This window comes from Marmota monax, unplaced genomic scaffold (genome assembly GCF_021218885.2).
Source record: "Marmota monax isolate L192 unplaced genomic scaffold, Marmota_monax_Labrador192_F-V1.1 WCK01_AAM20220418_F8-fsc00051, whole genome shotgun sequence".
Classification (NCBI taxonomy): Eukaryota; Metazoa; Chordata; class Mammalia; order Rodentia; family Sciuridae; genus Marmota; species Marmota monax.
Window position 1 is genome coordinate 10711618 of NW_026695202.1, and position 13679 is coordinate 10725296.

The 13679-nt window shown below is 61.2% G+C and overlaps 1 protein-coding gene across 1 annotated transcript in view; it reads right to left on the bottom strand.

Moving 5' to 3' along the window:
• Positions 1 to 175: 175 nt before the first annotated feature.
• Positions 176 to 13679, bottom strand: part of Nptxr (neuronal pentraxin receptor) — a 34833-nt gene continuing 21329 nt past the window's right edge. The window contains exons 3-6 of the mRNA XM_046429595.1: positions 7963 to 8188; positions 6762 to 7009; positions 4409 to 4588; positions 176 to 3773 (exon numbers count right to left, since the gene is read on the bottom strand). Of these exons, the coding sequence (XP_046285551.1) occupies positions 3549 to 3773; positions 4409 to 4588; positions 6762 to 7009; positions 7963 to 8188 (879 nt within the window). The 3' untranslated portion in view covers positions 176 to 3548. The remainder of the gene's footprint in view (positions 3774 to 4408; positions 4589 to 6761; positions 7010 to 7962; positions 8189 to 13679) is intronic.

Sequence of the window (13679 nt, forward strand, 5' to 3'; positions counted from 1 at the left end):
CCATGAGGGACCTGGTTCCCACAGCTTGCAGCATGAACGCTGGAAGAGAGGTGTGACTGAGCGCCGCTGGCAGAACCAGCCAGGCCCAGGGCGGCTCTGGTGGGGAAGCTCTGGGGCAGTCCAGGGCAGGTGCCCCGGGGACAGCACCCCCCACCCCCAAAGAAGAGCCTTCGAGTAAACCGAAAGTTTATTTTGAACATTCAAATTTACAAAAACGAAAAAGTAACAAAAACCATGACACAGGTCACACACGCGCACACGTTGCATCGCAGGCCACTGTGTACAAACAGGGAGGAGGGACCCGGGGGGCGGCCGCGGAGGGCGGGCAGTGGGGGCACTGACTTCATAGACAACGTGACATGCTTGCCGGCTGCTCAGCCTGGGCCACACGGGCCCCTTCCCAGGGTCAGGGTGTCGGGGTGGGGTCCGGGGTGGCAGGCATCTGAAATAGGGGTGAAGAGTGATCCCATCTCTGGCAGGGCCCCTCCCCAGTCCCCTCAGGCCAGGGTCTGGGACACCTAGGATGCTGTGGAAAGGGGCCTGGGTCCTGAAGAGAATGAGGCGCGGCCTGCAAGCGGGGCTCACAGCGCCCCAGTCTCAGCAGGGTGGCTTTGGGGGGTCACTCGCCCTCCCCAGCCTCAGCTTCCTCATCTGTAAAGTGAGGGCTTCGTCCTCCTCCGAGAACTTCCGTGCCCCATCTGTGGTCCCGGGTCATGCATGACTGTGGCAAGGGTGGACGCCCCCTTGGGACTCTGGGAGGGGTGCTGCCACATGCCTCAAGGTGGGCAAATCTGGCAGAGCGCAGCTGTGGAGCACCTGCCCAGGGCGTGGCCCACAGCGGAGTCTGAAGAGGAGCAGATGCGTCCCCTCCCTGCCTGGTCCCCGGGACAAGATCCCTCAGGGCAGGGACCCTTCTCACGGCCTCACCAAAGGGACCTTGGCCCTGGGGAAGGTCCCTCCAGAAACACCTGTCTCTCCTGTCCCTCTGAGCCAGGTGGGCCGTCCCTTCAGGCGGAACCACACCAGCAGCGGCGCACCTGAGCTCGTCTGTGCCTTTGGGGTTCTCTGGCCCTGGGCTGAGGCTGGCCCTGTGTGTGGCCTTTGGGTAGAAATCTGTACTTCACCCCTGGGAGGCTGATGGACACAGGCAGGGCGCTTCACCTCTGAGCCCCAGTGACCTCCCTGTACGCGGGGCCAAGAGCAGTCCTAACCTGTGACTGTGCTGTGAGGACGATCCGATGCCTGCGCAGGGCTCAGCGAGTGCCAGGTACCTAAAGAGGCCCAACATGGCGAGCTCCATCCTCCTTGGTGGCCAGCCCAGCCCCTCTCTCCCTGTCTCTTGGACATGTCCAGGAGCAGCTCAAGTTACCCAACTGTCCCAAGAGCAGGTGCCCTGGGTCTGCAGAAGACTGAACAGATGAGGGAGGGGTGGGGACACACTCAGAGGCACACCCCAACATCGCCAGTTTGTTCCCTTCCCTCTTGGGGCTGACCAAGGTGATTGGCATAGAAACGAGGCTCAGGTGTCAATGTCGAGTCCTCACTGTGACAAAGCATAAAGGACTGGGGATGACGTGTCTGGGTGGGCTCAAGTGGCCAAGCAGTTTCTGTCACCTCCCTCCCAAGGCCTGATCCTTCTAAGGTCTCAAAATAGTAGCAGAAACCCAACAAGGTCACGTCCCCAGCACCTAAGTTCCGAACCCTGCCATTGCCCCAGCAACAGCCCGTGTCATCACGATGAGACACTTGACCCAGCACTTGGGCTGATGTCATTGGCTGTTACCGGGGCAACCGAGATCTCAGTGGTCCTGGCTGAAGCCCGAGTGCTCGTCTTCCAGGGCCCTGGGACCGAGGTGCTGAGCAATCGTCTGTGCTCTCAAAATGGAAACGAGGACCTGGGGGCGGAGGCCACAAGTCCAGGACATGGACACACTTCCAGGGCACTGAGCCCCACATCCTGTGGCTCTCGCGTCACGGCTCAGGCTGAGCGGCCATGGGGAGCGGAGCAGGAAACAAGAGGTGGGGTGAGAGGCACCAGTGCCACTGCTCGGATGCCTGGGAGGGACACATGCATCCCTAGCTGTCCCTTCTGCCACAGTGCCCAGGGGTCATGCTCCCTGTCCTGGGGTGCCAAGATGTCTGGGTGTTGCCTGAAGGGAGACGTTCCAGTGGCATCTAGAAAGCATCCTGCCCTCTCAAATGTCCACCCTCTCAGGTGTGGACTGGACCCAAAGAAAGTGTGGTGTGGAGGGAGGAGCACTGAAAAGGAAGTCAAAAGCTCTGGATTCTAGTTCTGACTCTGCCCCATTGTGCTGTGTGATCCTGTGCAAGATACTTGCCCTCTCTGAGTTCTTCCCCATTTCTCACAGCAAGAGGTGAGGCTGGATGGCTTTTCTCAGCTCTGACATTCTTCCACTCTCTTGGGGGAGCTGGTGAGGACTCAAGGTCTTTGTGACACTTTTAGGCAAGAGTGCCAGGCTGGCAGGACCCAGAAGGAGCTGATACTTAGGATCCATGTGTGAGTCTGTTCTGTCTTGAACCTTACCCTGAACCTTGACCCTTGGAGACACATGCCCAGCCTGATCCATCTGCTGCCCAGTCCCAGGACCTGCACCCACCGAGCCCCTGGGTTCTCAGGTTTTCTCTGCACTGTCCACCTGGTCAGGTGGGGGCGTCATCTCACTGTCCATCTGGAGAGCTCTCGGATATGGCCAAACCAACAGCCTCAACTCACAAAGAGAAAACTAGGCCCAGAGAGGGCAGGCACTTATAGAAGACCACAGAGCAGGTGGGGCCCTCTCAGCATCTTCCTCCCTCCCCAGGGCCATGCAGAAGGAGTGTCCTGGGCCATGACGCTTCTGCTTTAAGCTGCTCCCAGACCAGAGAAAGTGGCCCAAGCCCTGGGCACAAGAAGTGACCATAGTCCTGTGGCCTCTGGTCCATGGGACCCCAGCCCTGCAGGTGGGGCTGGGCAGGGAATGTCCTGGAAACTGAGGTGGGTGAGCCTGGGCGTGGGACCGACATTCACACCACTGCACACACACAGGAGGGAGGAGGGGTAAGGGCTGGCGGCTTGTCCAGACCCCGCCCTCCATGGGCAGCGGGAGAGGAGGGAGAGGCAGTCTGCTCTCCAATGCCTGCGTCAGCCCCTTCCGCCTCCTGCTGCGGCCCGAGAGAAAGGGGCCACCTGCAGCCTGGGGGACAAAGGTACTGAAGGCCACCGCCATACACGACCCGAGGGGTTGCTGCTGAGGTGGGTGGAATCCGTGTGTTCCATGGGAGAGGGCGGGCAGGCCAGGCCACCCCGCGTAACGCCAGGAGGGTGGGCGGGGCCTGGAGTCCCCGGGCTTGGCCTGTTGACTTGAGATGCTTGTGCCCACCCAGGAGGTCAAGGGGACCCATCGAAGGGCAGGGATTCTGGAGGTGTGTGTACAGGTGAGAGGGATGGGAGACATGGCCAGGAGGGGCAGGAAGGAGGCCAGAGTGTGGGCAGGCTGAGGAGGGAAGTACCGCCCCAGGGTCCCCCAGGTGGCAGGTGAGGTGGCCCCCTATGCCTTGGCTCGCCCCTTGCACACGTCGAAGGAGGACTTCGTTGCACCCCCGAAGGCCTCAACCAGCTTGTCCTCCCAGGGGAGGACGTTGCCCAGCAGTGGCCCAGTACAGTTGGCAATGCCCAGGACCTGGGCAGGTGTCAGGGCATGGTCCCACAGGTTAAACTGGGCGATGTCCCCAACGAAGGCCTGGGTGGCATCAAATCGGCCCCCGAGGGTGTCCTAGGCCAAGAGAGCAGCAGGGAGAAGAAAGAGGTGTGGCGTGAGGGAGCAGAAAGGACAGCAGCCAGGCCCCTTCCCCGGGAGGCCCTGCCCAAGGTCCTAGCCCCGCCTCCGGGTCCTAGCCCCGCCTCCAGGTACTAGCCCCACCTCTAGGTCCTAGCCCCGCCTCCAGGTACTAGCCCCACCTCTAGGTCCTAGCCCCGCCTCCAGGGTCCTAGCTCTGCTTCATCCAAGCTCCACTCTAAGGTCCTAGCCCCACCTCCAGATCTAGCTCCACTTACAAGGTTCTAGCTCCATCCCTAAGGTTCTAGCACCATCTTCAAGGTTCCAGCCCCACATCCAGATTCCAGCCCCACCCCCAGGTTCTCCCTTTACCTCCAAGCTCTACCTCCACCTCCAAGGTTCTAGCCCCCACTCCAAAGACATAGCCCCATCTTGAGGTTCTAGTCCTCCCTAAGGTCCCAGTCCCTTTGGCCAGTCCCTACTGTCTCTGGCCCTCAGTCTGCCCATTTGTAGAATGGGAGAGCTGCCTGAATGGTCACTGCTGTGTTCTCAGGTCCCCTATGCCTGCCTCTCCCCTCAGGGCCCCTGGGCAGGCTCTTGGGCCTCCAGCCTGACACCAGTCCAACCCTTACCTGCTCCTGGCCCAGGATGAGGATCCCATGGGGCTTGATGGGGTGCCAGGCCGCCAGGTTCTCCCCAGAGCCTCGCAGCTCCCCGTCCTGGTAGGCAGACCACAGGCCATCCCTTGTGGTCCAGGCGATGCAGATGTGGTGCCAGCTGTTGTCCTTCAGGCTCAGGGGCAGCTGGGCTACCTGGACACAGGTCCCCCAACCCAGGTCAGGGGAGCCACAGGCCCAAAGCTGGAGCAGGGGGGTGGGGCTGGGAGACCCAGAGACTGGCCCAAGTCCTGAACCTGCCTCCCTCCCGTCCCAGGGTTCCGCTGACCCCTCTCCCTTCCCTCACAGCCTAACCAAGCAGCTTCCCTCAGGTCACGAGTTACGGTCCAGTTCGGGTCTTCCACTGCTTCTAGGCCCACAAGGTCATGCGGGTGGAGGCAGTGTCCCATGGCCCGCTCCCCCTGCATGCAGCACCCCATGTCCACACACAGCCAGGGCCGGGGCACTGGCAGCAAAAAAGAGGCCATGGACCCGAGGCCAGGTGCCAGTATCTGGCTCTGCGTGAGCAGGGAGGCTGTTCTTCCCGCCTTGGACCTCAGTTTCCTTGTCTGTAAAGCGAAGTGGCCAAGGAGGGCAAACAGCAGCCCTGTCTTTCCCTCCAGCCAGGAAGCACGGTTAGTTCACCACGAGCCTCAGACTCATCACCGAGCTCTGGGGCCTCTGCTGAGGGGCTGGGCTTGGCCTGTGAGGTGACGGCACTTGCAGTATGTGGACATGGCACTCCTAAAGGGCTCCCTCATCCCATGCGCTCTCTGGGGCCTACTTGGTGCCAGGCCTGATTCTGGACACTGGGGAGATGGGTCTGGTCATGGCCTCAAGTGAGCTGTGCCTGCCCAGGAGGGCAGGACTTCAGGGACAACACTGCCAAAGTAGTACAGAGGCCACAGGGAGACACAGTGGCTGTGAAGGCCAGAGGAAGGGGGAGATGGGAAGAGAGGACACCTGGAAGGTCAGTGGTATCTGGCCACTCTGTGCCAGGCAAACCACGCACTGCCCAGTAGGAAAGTGAGAGGCCTGGTGCCTTGTCCAGGGTGCTGAACTCCTGGGCTGTCCTGGGCAGGGCCAGGGACGGCAGCCAGCCGGTGGTGGTAGGAGCAAGGTGGCAGGGTCTAGATGGAGCCCAGCCACCTGGCTGGTCTTTGAGCTTCTGGGGCCACAAGAGAAATTCACTATATCCTGGGCCCATCTCCTTCCTTTTCTCCCAGGACACCCAGGAGAGGCATCTCCTGACTCTGTGTGGCTGTGAGCTGGTCAAAGGTGGGTGTGACATGTGATGCCTGCATTTCCAGGGGACCTTAAGGGATCACTGTACCAGCAAGGCCAAAGCAGTGTGTCAGGCAGGAGGAGGAACTTTGGCGGGAACAGGGGTGATGAGAGGTTCCTCTTCTTGCCCCTCCATCACCTGCCCCGCCAATCACTCCTCCTTCCCTGTCTTCCAGCCAGGCCGGGGGAAGGGACATGGGGACGGGAGCCTGGGTGTGAGGAGGCAGAACACGGGAGGGGGTAAAAGGTGATTTCTGGAGCCCAAAACCCCAAATCACACCTTCGCCCTCCACCAGCATTGTGGCCAGGAAGCCTGGCTTCCCCTCTGAGTCTCGCTGCTCTCCCTGCAGGATGGGGACGACGAAGGGACCTGACTCCCAGGCTGTGGGGCAGGCTGGGGTGGCAGCAGGATAGAGCTTTTTAGCGCTGCGCCTTGGGTGACAGTGGAGCTCACATTGTCAAGGCGTGCTAAATGCCAGGCTCTGCTCAGACCCTCTATGTGAGGTTAAGCCACTTGCTTCCTATGACAACCTGAGTGGCAGGGACTATTGTCCTCCCTGCTCACAGGTGGGAAATCAAGGCCCAGGCAGGCGAATGGCCACCTCACTCAGTGGGCGCGATGCACTTGCTTCCACCCGGCACTTGGGTCCCAGAATGGCCCCAGCCGTGTCTCCCCCACAGAGTGGAGGGCAAAGGAACTGGCAGAGGGGGAGGTCCTCAGCCTTCCCCCCCCCCCCAGGCCGGTCCATGCGCCTCCCTTCCTTCTTTCTCTCTCTCTGGGAGAACAGAGCAGGCCCTGGGCATGGGCATCTCCAACCCCGCCCCCACAGCTGGGCCACTGGGGAAGTCACCGCGAGTCTGTGACCTCCCCTGCTCCTCTAGACAACGGGGAGCGACCCGGCCTGGCCAGCCCACCTCTCGATTGCCTTTGCCTTCTCAGCACCTGCCTGGCACACAGGAGGCATTTAATGTGTGCTGAATCGGCCCAGCAGAGCTCCAGCACTGACCCGTCGCAAGGCGGCGCTGCAGGGTCCCTCCTGCCTACCTTGTCGTTGATCAGCAGCTCCATGGGCTCGTGGCCAGCCTCCAGCAGCACGATCTCATTGGCCTGCCCAGGCACCGAGTAGGAGAAGGGGGTGCCCTGGCCGGTGCCGCCCGACTTGGACCGCAGCCACATGCAGGCGGTGAACGCGTAGAGCTCGGGCAGCGCCTTGCGCACCCGCCCATACATGTAGTTGTTGCGGATGGGGATGCTGATCTTGAAGGCGTCCGGGGGGCTGTAGGCCGAGGACCCTGGGAGGTGGCATGGCGGGGTCAGAGCAGCCAGCAAGGGCTGGGTGCACAGGCACTCCAGAAAGAGGGCTAGCGGCGCCCGGCCACCCACAGGCGTCGAGTGGGTCATTCCCACCCAGTCTTCTCTACTCTGCCTCTGGCTAAGCGATATACGTGATGAAAGCCCCCCCCCCCCGCCCCTGCCCCCAGTCTGGACCTAGATGTCCTGAGTTCAAATCCTCCCTCTGCCATTTCCAGGCTGTGAGACCATCAACAAGTTCAACTTGGCCTCTCTGGGCCTCAGTTCCTTCAGCCAATGGTTTCTCCTGCTCCCCAACTTGTTTCCACAAGGTTTCAAGGCTAAAAGGCCCATGAGATCTCAGGAGTCCTAAACCCCCATTTCTTGGATGAGAAAAACATGCCTGGGGAAAGAAGTGACCTTCCCAGGTCACAGAGCAAGCCAGTGACAGATGTGGAGCCTGGAGCGAGCTCTCCTGATGCCCACACCTGACACCATCTATTAGGCTGCTCTGCCTCCCCAGCAGGGCCAGGCCTGGGTGTTAAGCAAATGACAAAACCCTGACTGGTAGTTGCTGCAAGTGTTATTTGTGGGTGTTTAAATGCATGACTGTGGAGTCGAACAGAACTGGACAGAGGTCTCAGTCCTCCACTTTTTGGCTGTGTGACCTTGGGCAAGTCACTTGACCTCTGAACCTCAATTTCCTCACCTCTGAAAATCCCTGTGCAGTTTGTGAGGACTGACAGCTGACCTGTCGTGCGCTTAGCCCACTCCTCGGGTTCAGTAGTACCAGGAAGTGGTAACTGTCAATGATAACTTAGGTCTGATGAAACTGTCCCCCACTTATTCTGTACTCCCAGCCTCCTCCCCACCATCCCATCCAGCTTTAGCCTCTGGAAAGCACGAGCTCAGGGTGGACCTGGCACCTCAGGGCCTCGCGGGGCCCAGGACCCACCGTGCTCCAGCTCAGCCACGCGGTCCTGCAGGGCGTCCAGCTCCTTCTCCACCTCCTGCCGCTGCCGGTGGCTGCTGTGACTGAGGGCCACGCGTTCCTTCTCCAGCGCCAGCACCTTGGCCAGCAGCTGCCCCTCCAGCTCGTCCATCTTGGAGTGCAGGGCGGTGGGCACCACGGGGGCGGGGGCCGGGGCGGCCGAGAGGTTCACGTGGGCTGGGAGCTCCTGCTGCTCGGAGGGAGAGAAGGAGGGAAGGTGAGGCCGCGGGAGGGAGGGGGAAGCCTCGGGCACCTGGACGCCCACTGTCTTAGAGAAGCCAGCGGGCGAGCCTCTGCGGGCCTGTCGGCCTTCTAGCTAACAAGGCCTGGGTGGCCTGTCACTAGAGCCACGGGGGCTGGCACAGCTCTGCCAAGGCCTGGGAGGTGCTGGGGCCGGGCCCCCTCTACTTACTGCTCAAACCCAGGCACCAGTCGGGGTCAGCCTGCTGGGCCGTGTCCACTGCCCCCAGGGGTGTTGGCTCTCTGCACGTGGCACTGCCATCAAGGCAGACCCAGAGGCATAAGCCAGGGTCTTCTGGAACAGGACTCTGGGGCACAGCCTTTGCAGGCAGAAGATCCCAGACTGGAGTTTGATGGCCCCGGACTGAAGTCCAGCTTGGAGGCAGCCTGCCCCGTGGCCCTAGGAAATCCCGAGCTCTCTGAACTTACTTTCTCCCGAGACAATGGCACCCAGTTGGCAGGGCTGTGGGGCACTGAGGGCCAATGCCAACAGGCAGCCTGCTGTTGCGATTACTGTCTGGGACACGGTGTTCGGGGTGGGGAACTCACATCACCCAGCCCAGGATGGGGACCGAGTGCTCAGAGCCCCTCCTGTCCTGCCATAAGGTCCCGGCCGGAAGGAGAACTGGGGCAGGGAGCAAGGAGCTCTCCTTGCCCTCTCCTGGTGGAGGGAGATGGGTAAGGCTGCGGGTTCAGACTCTTGGGGGACAGTCTCTGGCAGACACGCCACAGGAAATCAGTCAGAGATTAGTAATTCCTAACAGCTTCTAGGAGCAAACTGAACATCCGCCCTCCCAGGGGTTTCCTGTCTCCTCCATGCTCCTGGGCAGTTCCCGCTCTGCCTGGTCATGGCCCTGTCCCCAGGCCTGGGACCCAGACTTGAGTTCATCAAATCCTCACAGTTCACTCACTGAGCACCTGCTACATACTGGGCCCTCATTTAGGGTGCTAGAGACACAGCGACACAGAAAGCCCAGGACCTGCCATCTCGTGAGTGCCCCGAGCTGCCAGGGGCTGCCTCTGGAGCTTGGGACAAGCAGAGATGACCCTCTCAGCCTCATCAGCCCAGCCCCAGCCTTGCTGGTCATTTACTGGGTGACAGGCGTGTCCCTGTTTTTAGCCACGTGGCAGGAGGATAAGTGTGTCCCATGTTTCAAAGTGCTGGGGGATATGGGAGCTGACCCCGTGAATGCTGGGGTGGCCTCATGTCAAGGAACTGGAGGGACCAGCTCCCTGGCACTGTGCCCAGAGAGCAGGAGCAGGCGGCCGACTACCTGGGATCACTGCTCCTGTCTGCAGGATGGGGCCTTGGCACACCCGCTGCAGGCTGTGCAGGGTGAGTGATGGCCTGTGTGTGGGGGGTCTCGCAGGGAGGGTCCCACCCGGGAGGGTCCCACCCAGAGCCTGGCCAGAGTGGGTGCTGGGGCATGGCGTGCGGCTTGGGCCAGGTGGGACGGTGCTGTCTCTCTGGCTCAGGCCCAACAGGCCTCTCGCCAACAGTCACCCACTGATCCATGTAACACGTCTGTGATGAAGGTACCATCAGTGTCCCCATTTTGTGGGCAGGGAAACCGGGAAGAGTCACCCACTGTCACTTCGGGAGCAGGCAGCAGAGGAGTCCCCTGGCAGCCCCACTCCGCTATCTTCACTAGGCATCATTTGTCACCTGGCTGTTCTGGACACTTGTCCTGCCACTGCTCTGTCCTGTCTGTCCCCAAGTTCTGCTGAGAGGTTCCTGTGGGAAAGGTGAGGTGGCCTTGGGGTCTGTACCAGTGCAAATTCAGCCCCGCTCCATCTGGTGGTGGGGGGAGGGACTGAGGCTTGACCTCCCTGTTCCAGCCTCTGAAAAGGTCCAGGAGACCCCATGAAGCAGTGGGGCAGGGAGACCCCAGCCACCTTTATCCTCCGCCACAGCCCATCACAGCTGCCCACCCTTCCAAATGCCCTCGTGGTCCCTGGGCTGGGGGGAAGTGGGGATGGGCAGGTGGGCCTCTCAGTATGTCCGGCTTGGCCGTGGTGACGAGTTCACAGGGGTGCTCCTCCTCAGAGCTGAGAAGGCCATGGCAGGGACCCCCGCCCCCGGCTCTGACCCTCTGATCTGCTCCCAGTTCCCCGCCAGCCTCCGTGCCACACTTGGAAAGAGTGCGCACCCAGGAGACAGTAGGCCGGGCCAGGCCTGACACTTCCCGTGCGGTTCATAAATCTTCACGCTTTCACCGAAGGTGGCACTCTCAGGACCCCTTTGCACGGCTGGGGACACGGAAGCAGGAGTGCTTCTGCATTGCCTGGTGCCACTGGAGCCAATGCCTCTCTAGCTGGGTGTCAGGACAGGGGGGACACTGACTATTTACACTAATGCTGATCCACTGCCCCCTCAGGACGCATGCCAGCTGGGGGGTGGCCACGTGTTCCAGGGAGGAGGTGGGCTCCCCATCACGCACAGCCCCTCCCCACCCCAGCATGTGAATCAGAACACGACTCCCCCACCCCCCTTGCCATCTGCTGCGGGTGTTCGCTGTGCTGCGTGGGCTCCCGGCCAGCTGCCAAGTGGGCCCCTGGCCTGAGGTGGTGTGGGAGAGAGCGGGTGATGACCACGCCACCGCCCCACTCAGCTCCTGATGAGGCAGGAAAGTGGGGCTTGGAGCCGTGGCTGTCCTGCTGGGAGTGCAGGTGGAGTTTAGGGGAAGTTTCCTGGGCCTGGAGCAGAGCCCAGGAGAGTCCAGCTCAGCCGCTAGTGTGCGGGGCTCCTGGGCACTCGGTACCAGGAAGGCTAAGAGGGCGCCTTCCCGGCATGCCGAGTCCTGCTCTAGGGAAGCTCTGAGCACACACTCGGCCAAGGCCTCCACAACCCAGGGAACTGTGCCCACTCCTCAGTGCTGCCCTGATGGTGTGGGTCTCAGATGGCTGATTGGCCCAGTGGGCACTGCGCTGGTTGCCTCGGCTGCCTTGAAGGCACAGGCCACCCCTGCTTGCTGAGAACAGGGCGGGCTCTGGAGGCAGCAGGGCAGGGTGGGTCACTCCCCCACCTTCCCAACCAAGCACCCCACGTCCTATGTGAGTCCTGCCCGGCATCCGCCCTGGCTCCACCACTGAACGCCCTTGCCGTGGGGGGGTGCGGGGCCTCAGTCTCCCCCAGGCAGAAAGGACGCAATGACACTACTGTCTCATGGCATCGTGACGGTTGGACGGGCGACTGGAGGAGGGTAGGGTACAACTGGCACCGAAGGGCTGCAGGAAGGCCGGCCCGTTACTGGCCAACACCACTCAACTCTCCCTTGCAGGGGCCACTGTCCGTCTCCAACTCCAGACCTGTTCCTAGCGCGCCGCCAGGACGCGGGACTGAGGCGGCCGCCTGGAAAGGCGGGGCTGACACCAGCCAATCAGGGCGGCGGGTCCCCAGGGGGCGGGGCCGGCGCGGGGCTGGCGCGGGGGCTCTGGGACCTCTGCTCCGGGCCCCCAGGGGCTGGCCACACTTACACCCCTTATCTGAAATCATCTCCAATGATTAAAAAACAGAAAACAAAATCCCGAAGCAGAGCGCCTGATGGCAGAATCCAGCCCCGCGTCTGGTGTCTTCCGCGGCGTCGCCCAGCCCTTCGTCTCTCTCCAGCGCAGGCCGGGTCCCCTGGGCTGGGATCCCGCTGTGGCTGTGTCCCTTCGCAAAGCAGCCAGAGGCCGCCACCTAAACTCAGTCCAGCCGCGCTGGTCTCCTGCCTAAAATCCTTCAGTAGCCCCTTCCCCATAATAAAGTCCCTCTCTGGTCTCTGACCCCACTACAGGACCACACTCATACCCAGCAGGCTGTCTATCACGCCCACCCAAAGTCCCCAGCTGCCCCAACTCCCCCAACTGAGCTCCCTCCTAAGGCCTCCGCACATGCTGTTCCTTCTTCCAAGAACACTCTCCCCGCCCCCCACCCTGCCCAGTGCCTGCCCCCCTCCAGATGGCAGTTTCCCTGATGCCTGAGCTAAGATGCTCCGAAGGGAGAGAAGCGACCCTGAGGGCTTCTCTGGCAGAGCTGCAGAACGCTCATTCATTTTATTCACTCATTCATCCATCTGTCAACTGTGTTCCTGTTATGGACACCACACAGGTCTGCATTATTTCTAGGCTCCTTGATACTAGATCTGTGACCTTGGGCAAGTTGTTCAAACACTCTGACCCTCAGTCTCCTCATCTGTAAGATGTGGGTTCTAACAATACCTACCTTTGGGAACATAAGTAATGATAAAACGAGAGGATAGATGGACAGCCCGGCACATAAGTGACTGGCAAATGGTCATAACTATTCTTATTATTCTTTGCTATTATTGAGGGGCAGGAGTCTGGGTCCTGGACCTGGGTTAATGGATCAAAGTGCCAGCAGAACAAGTAGACAAGCGTCTGGATGTCTCTGAGCCTCCTTTGTGTCACTGTCTGTGAAAGGGAGGGCAGTAGTGGCTGGAAGGCTTGGGCACAGGGGCATCTCATCCCTGCTGCTGCTTGCTGTGTCCCTAAGGAGAGGAAGACCCCATGCCTGCCCCGGGTGCTCATGTGGCACAGCCCCGTGGCACAGAGGCAGCTGTTGCACGTGTGGCCAGAGCACAGGGTGACAGCACCACGAGCACCAGGGCGGGGCCTGTGGAAGCCTCTCAAAGAGCCCAGTGGGAGCCATGCGCCCACCCTGCTGTCCCACCTTCCTCCTCAGGAACATACCCAGAAGCTTCCTGACTCCCCCAGCCCAGCCAGGAGAGCCAGGGGCAGGGGCCAGACTGGGTTCTGTCATCCTGGTCCCCAGTGCCAGCTTGGAGCTGTCGTGAGAAGACAAATGGGCAAAGAGGACAAGAAAGGGGACAAGACTCTCTCTGGAGCTGCAGAAGGGGTGCATGTGTCCCTGTGGGCCCAGAGTCCCCAGAGTGTGGTTAGGACCCAGCCTCCCCAGCCTGTCATCTGTCCCCTCTAAGGACTCCAAATCAAGCTATTGCTTCCAGAAGGCGATAGAACTTCCTCCCAGGTCCTGCCTGCCCACACACCTTCTGGGACCCAGACCAAACCCCACATCCAGACCTGGGGTGGCCCTGGCTCAACCTCTGCCACGCTGGGTGGCCCTGGCAAGTCCCTGTGCCTTTGGGAACCTCAGTTTCTCCTGGAGTTAAACCAGGGCTGTGGGGACACCATCTCCAGAAGCTTCCACTTTGGGTTGAGCACCTCACTCCTGGTCCCCGGAGTTCCACGGGGCTGGTGCACCCAAGGCTGTCCAGGAAAGACCCCAACATATGCCTCCCTCGGTGAGGAGCACTGACCTCTGACCTCACCCCACCTCCCACGGGCAATGCACGGCTAAGCAGGAGTCACCAGGACGACCCAGATTAGAACCACGTGGGCCCACTCCACGCCCACCACGACAGGGGTGTCTGAAAATGACCAGGCCCAGGCTGGCGAGGCTCAAATGCAGGTGGGCG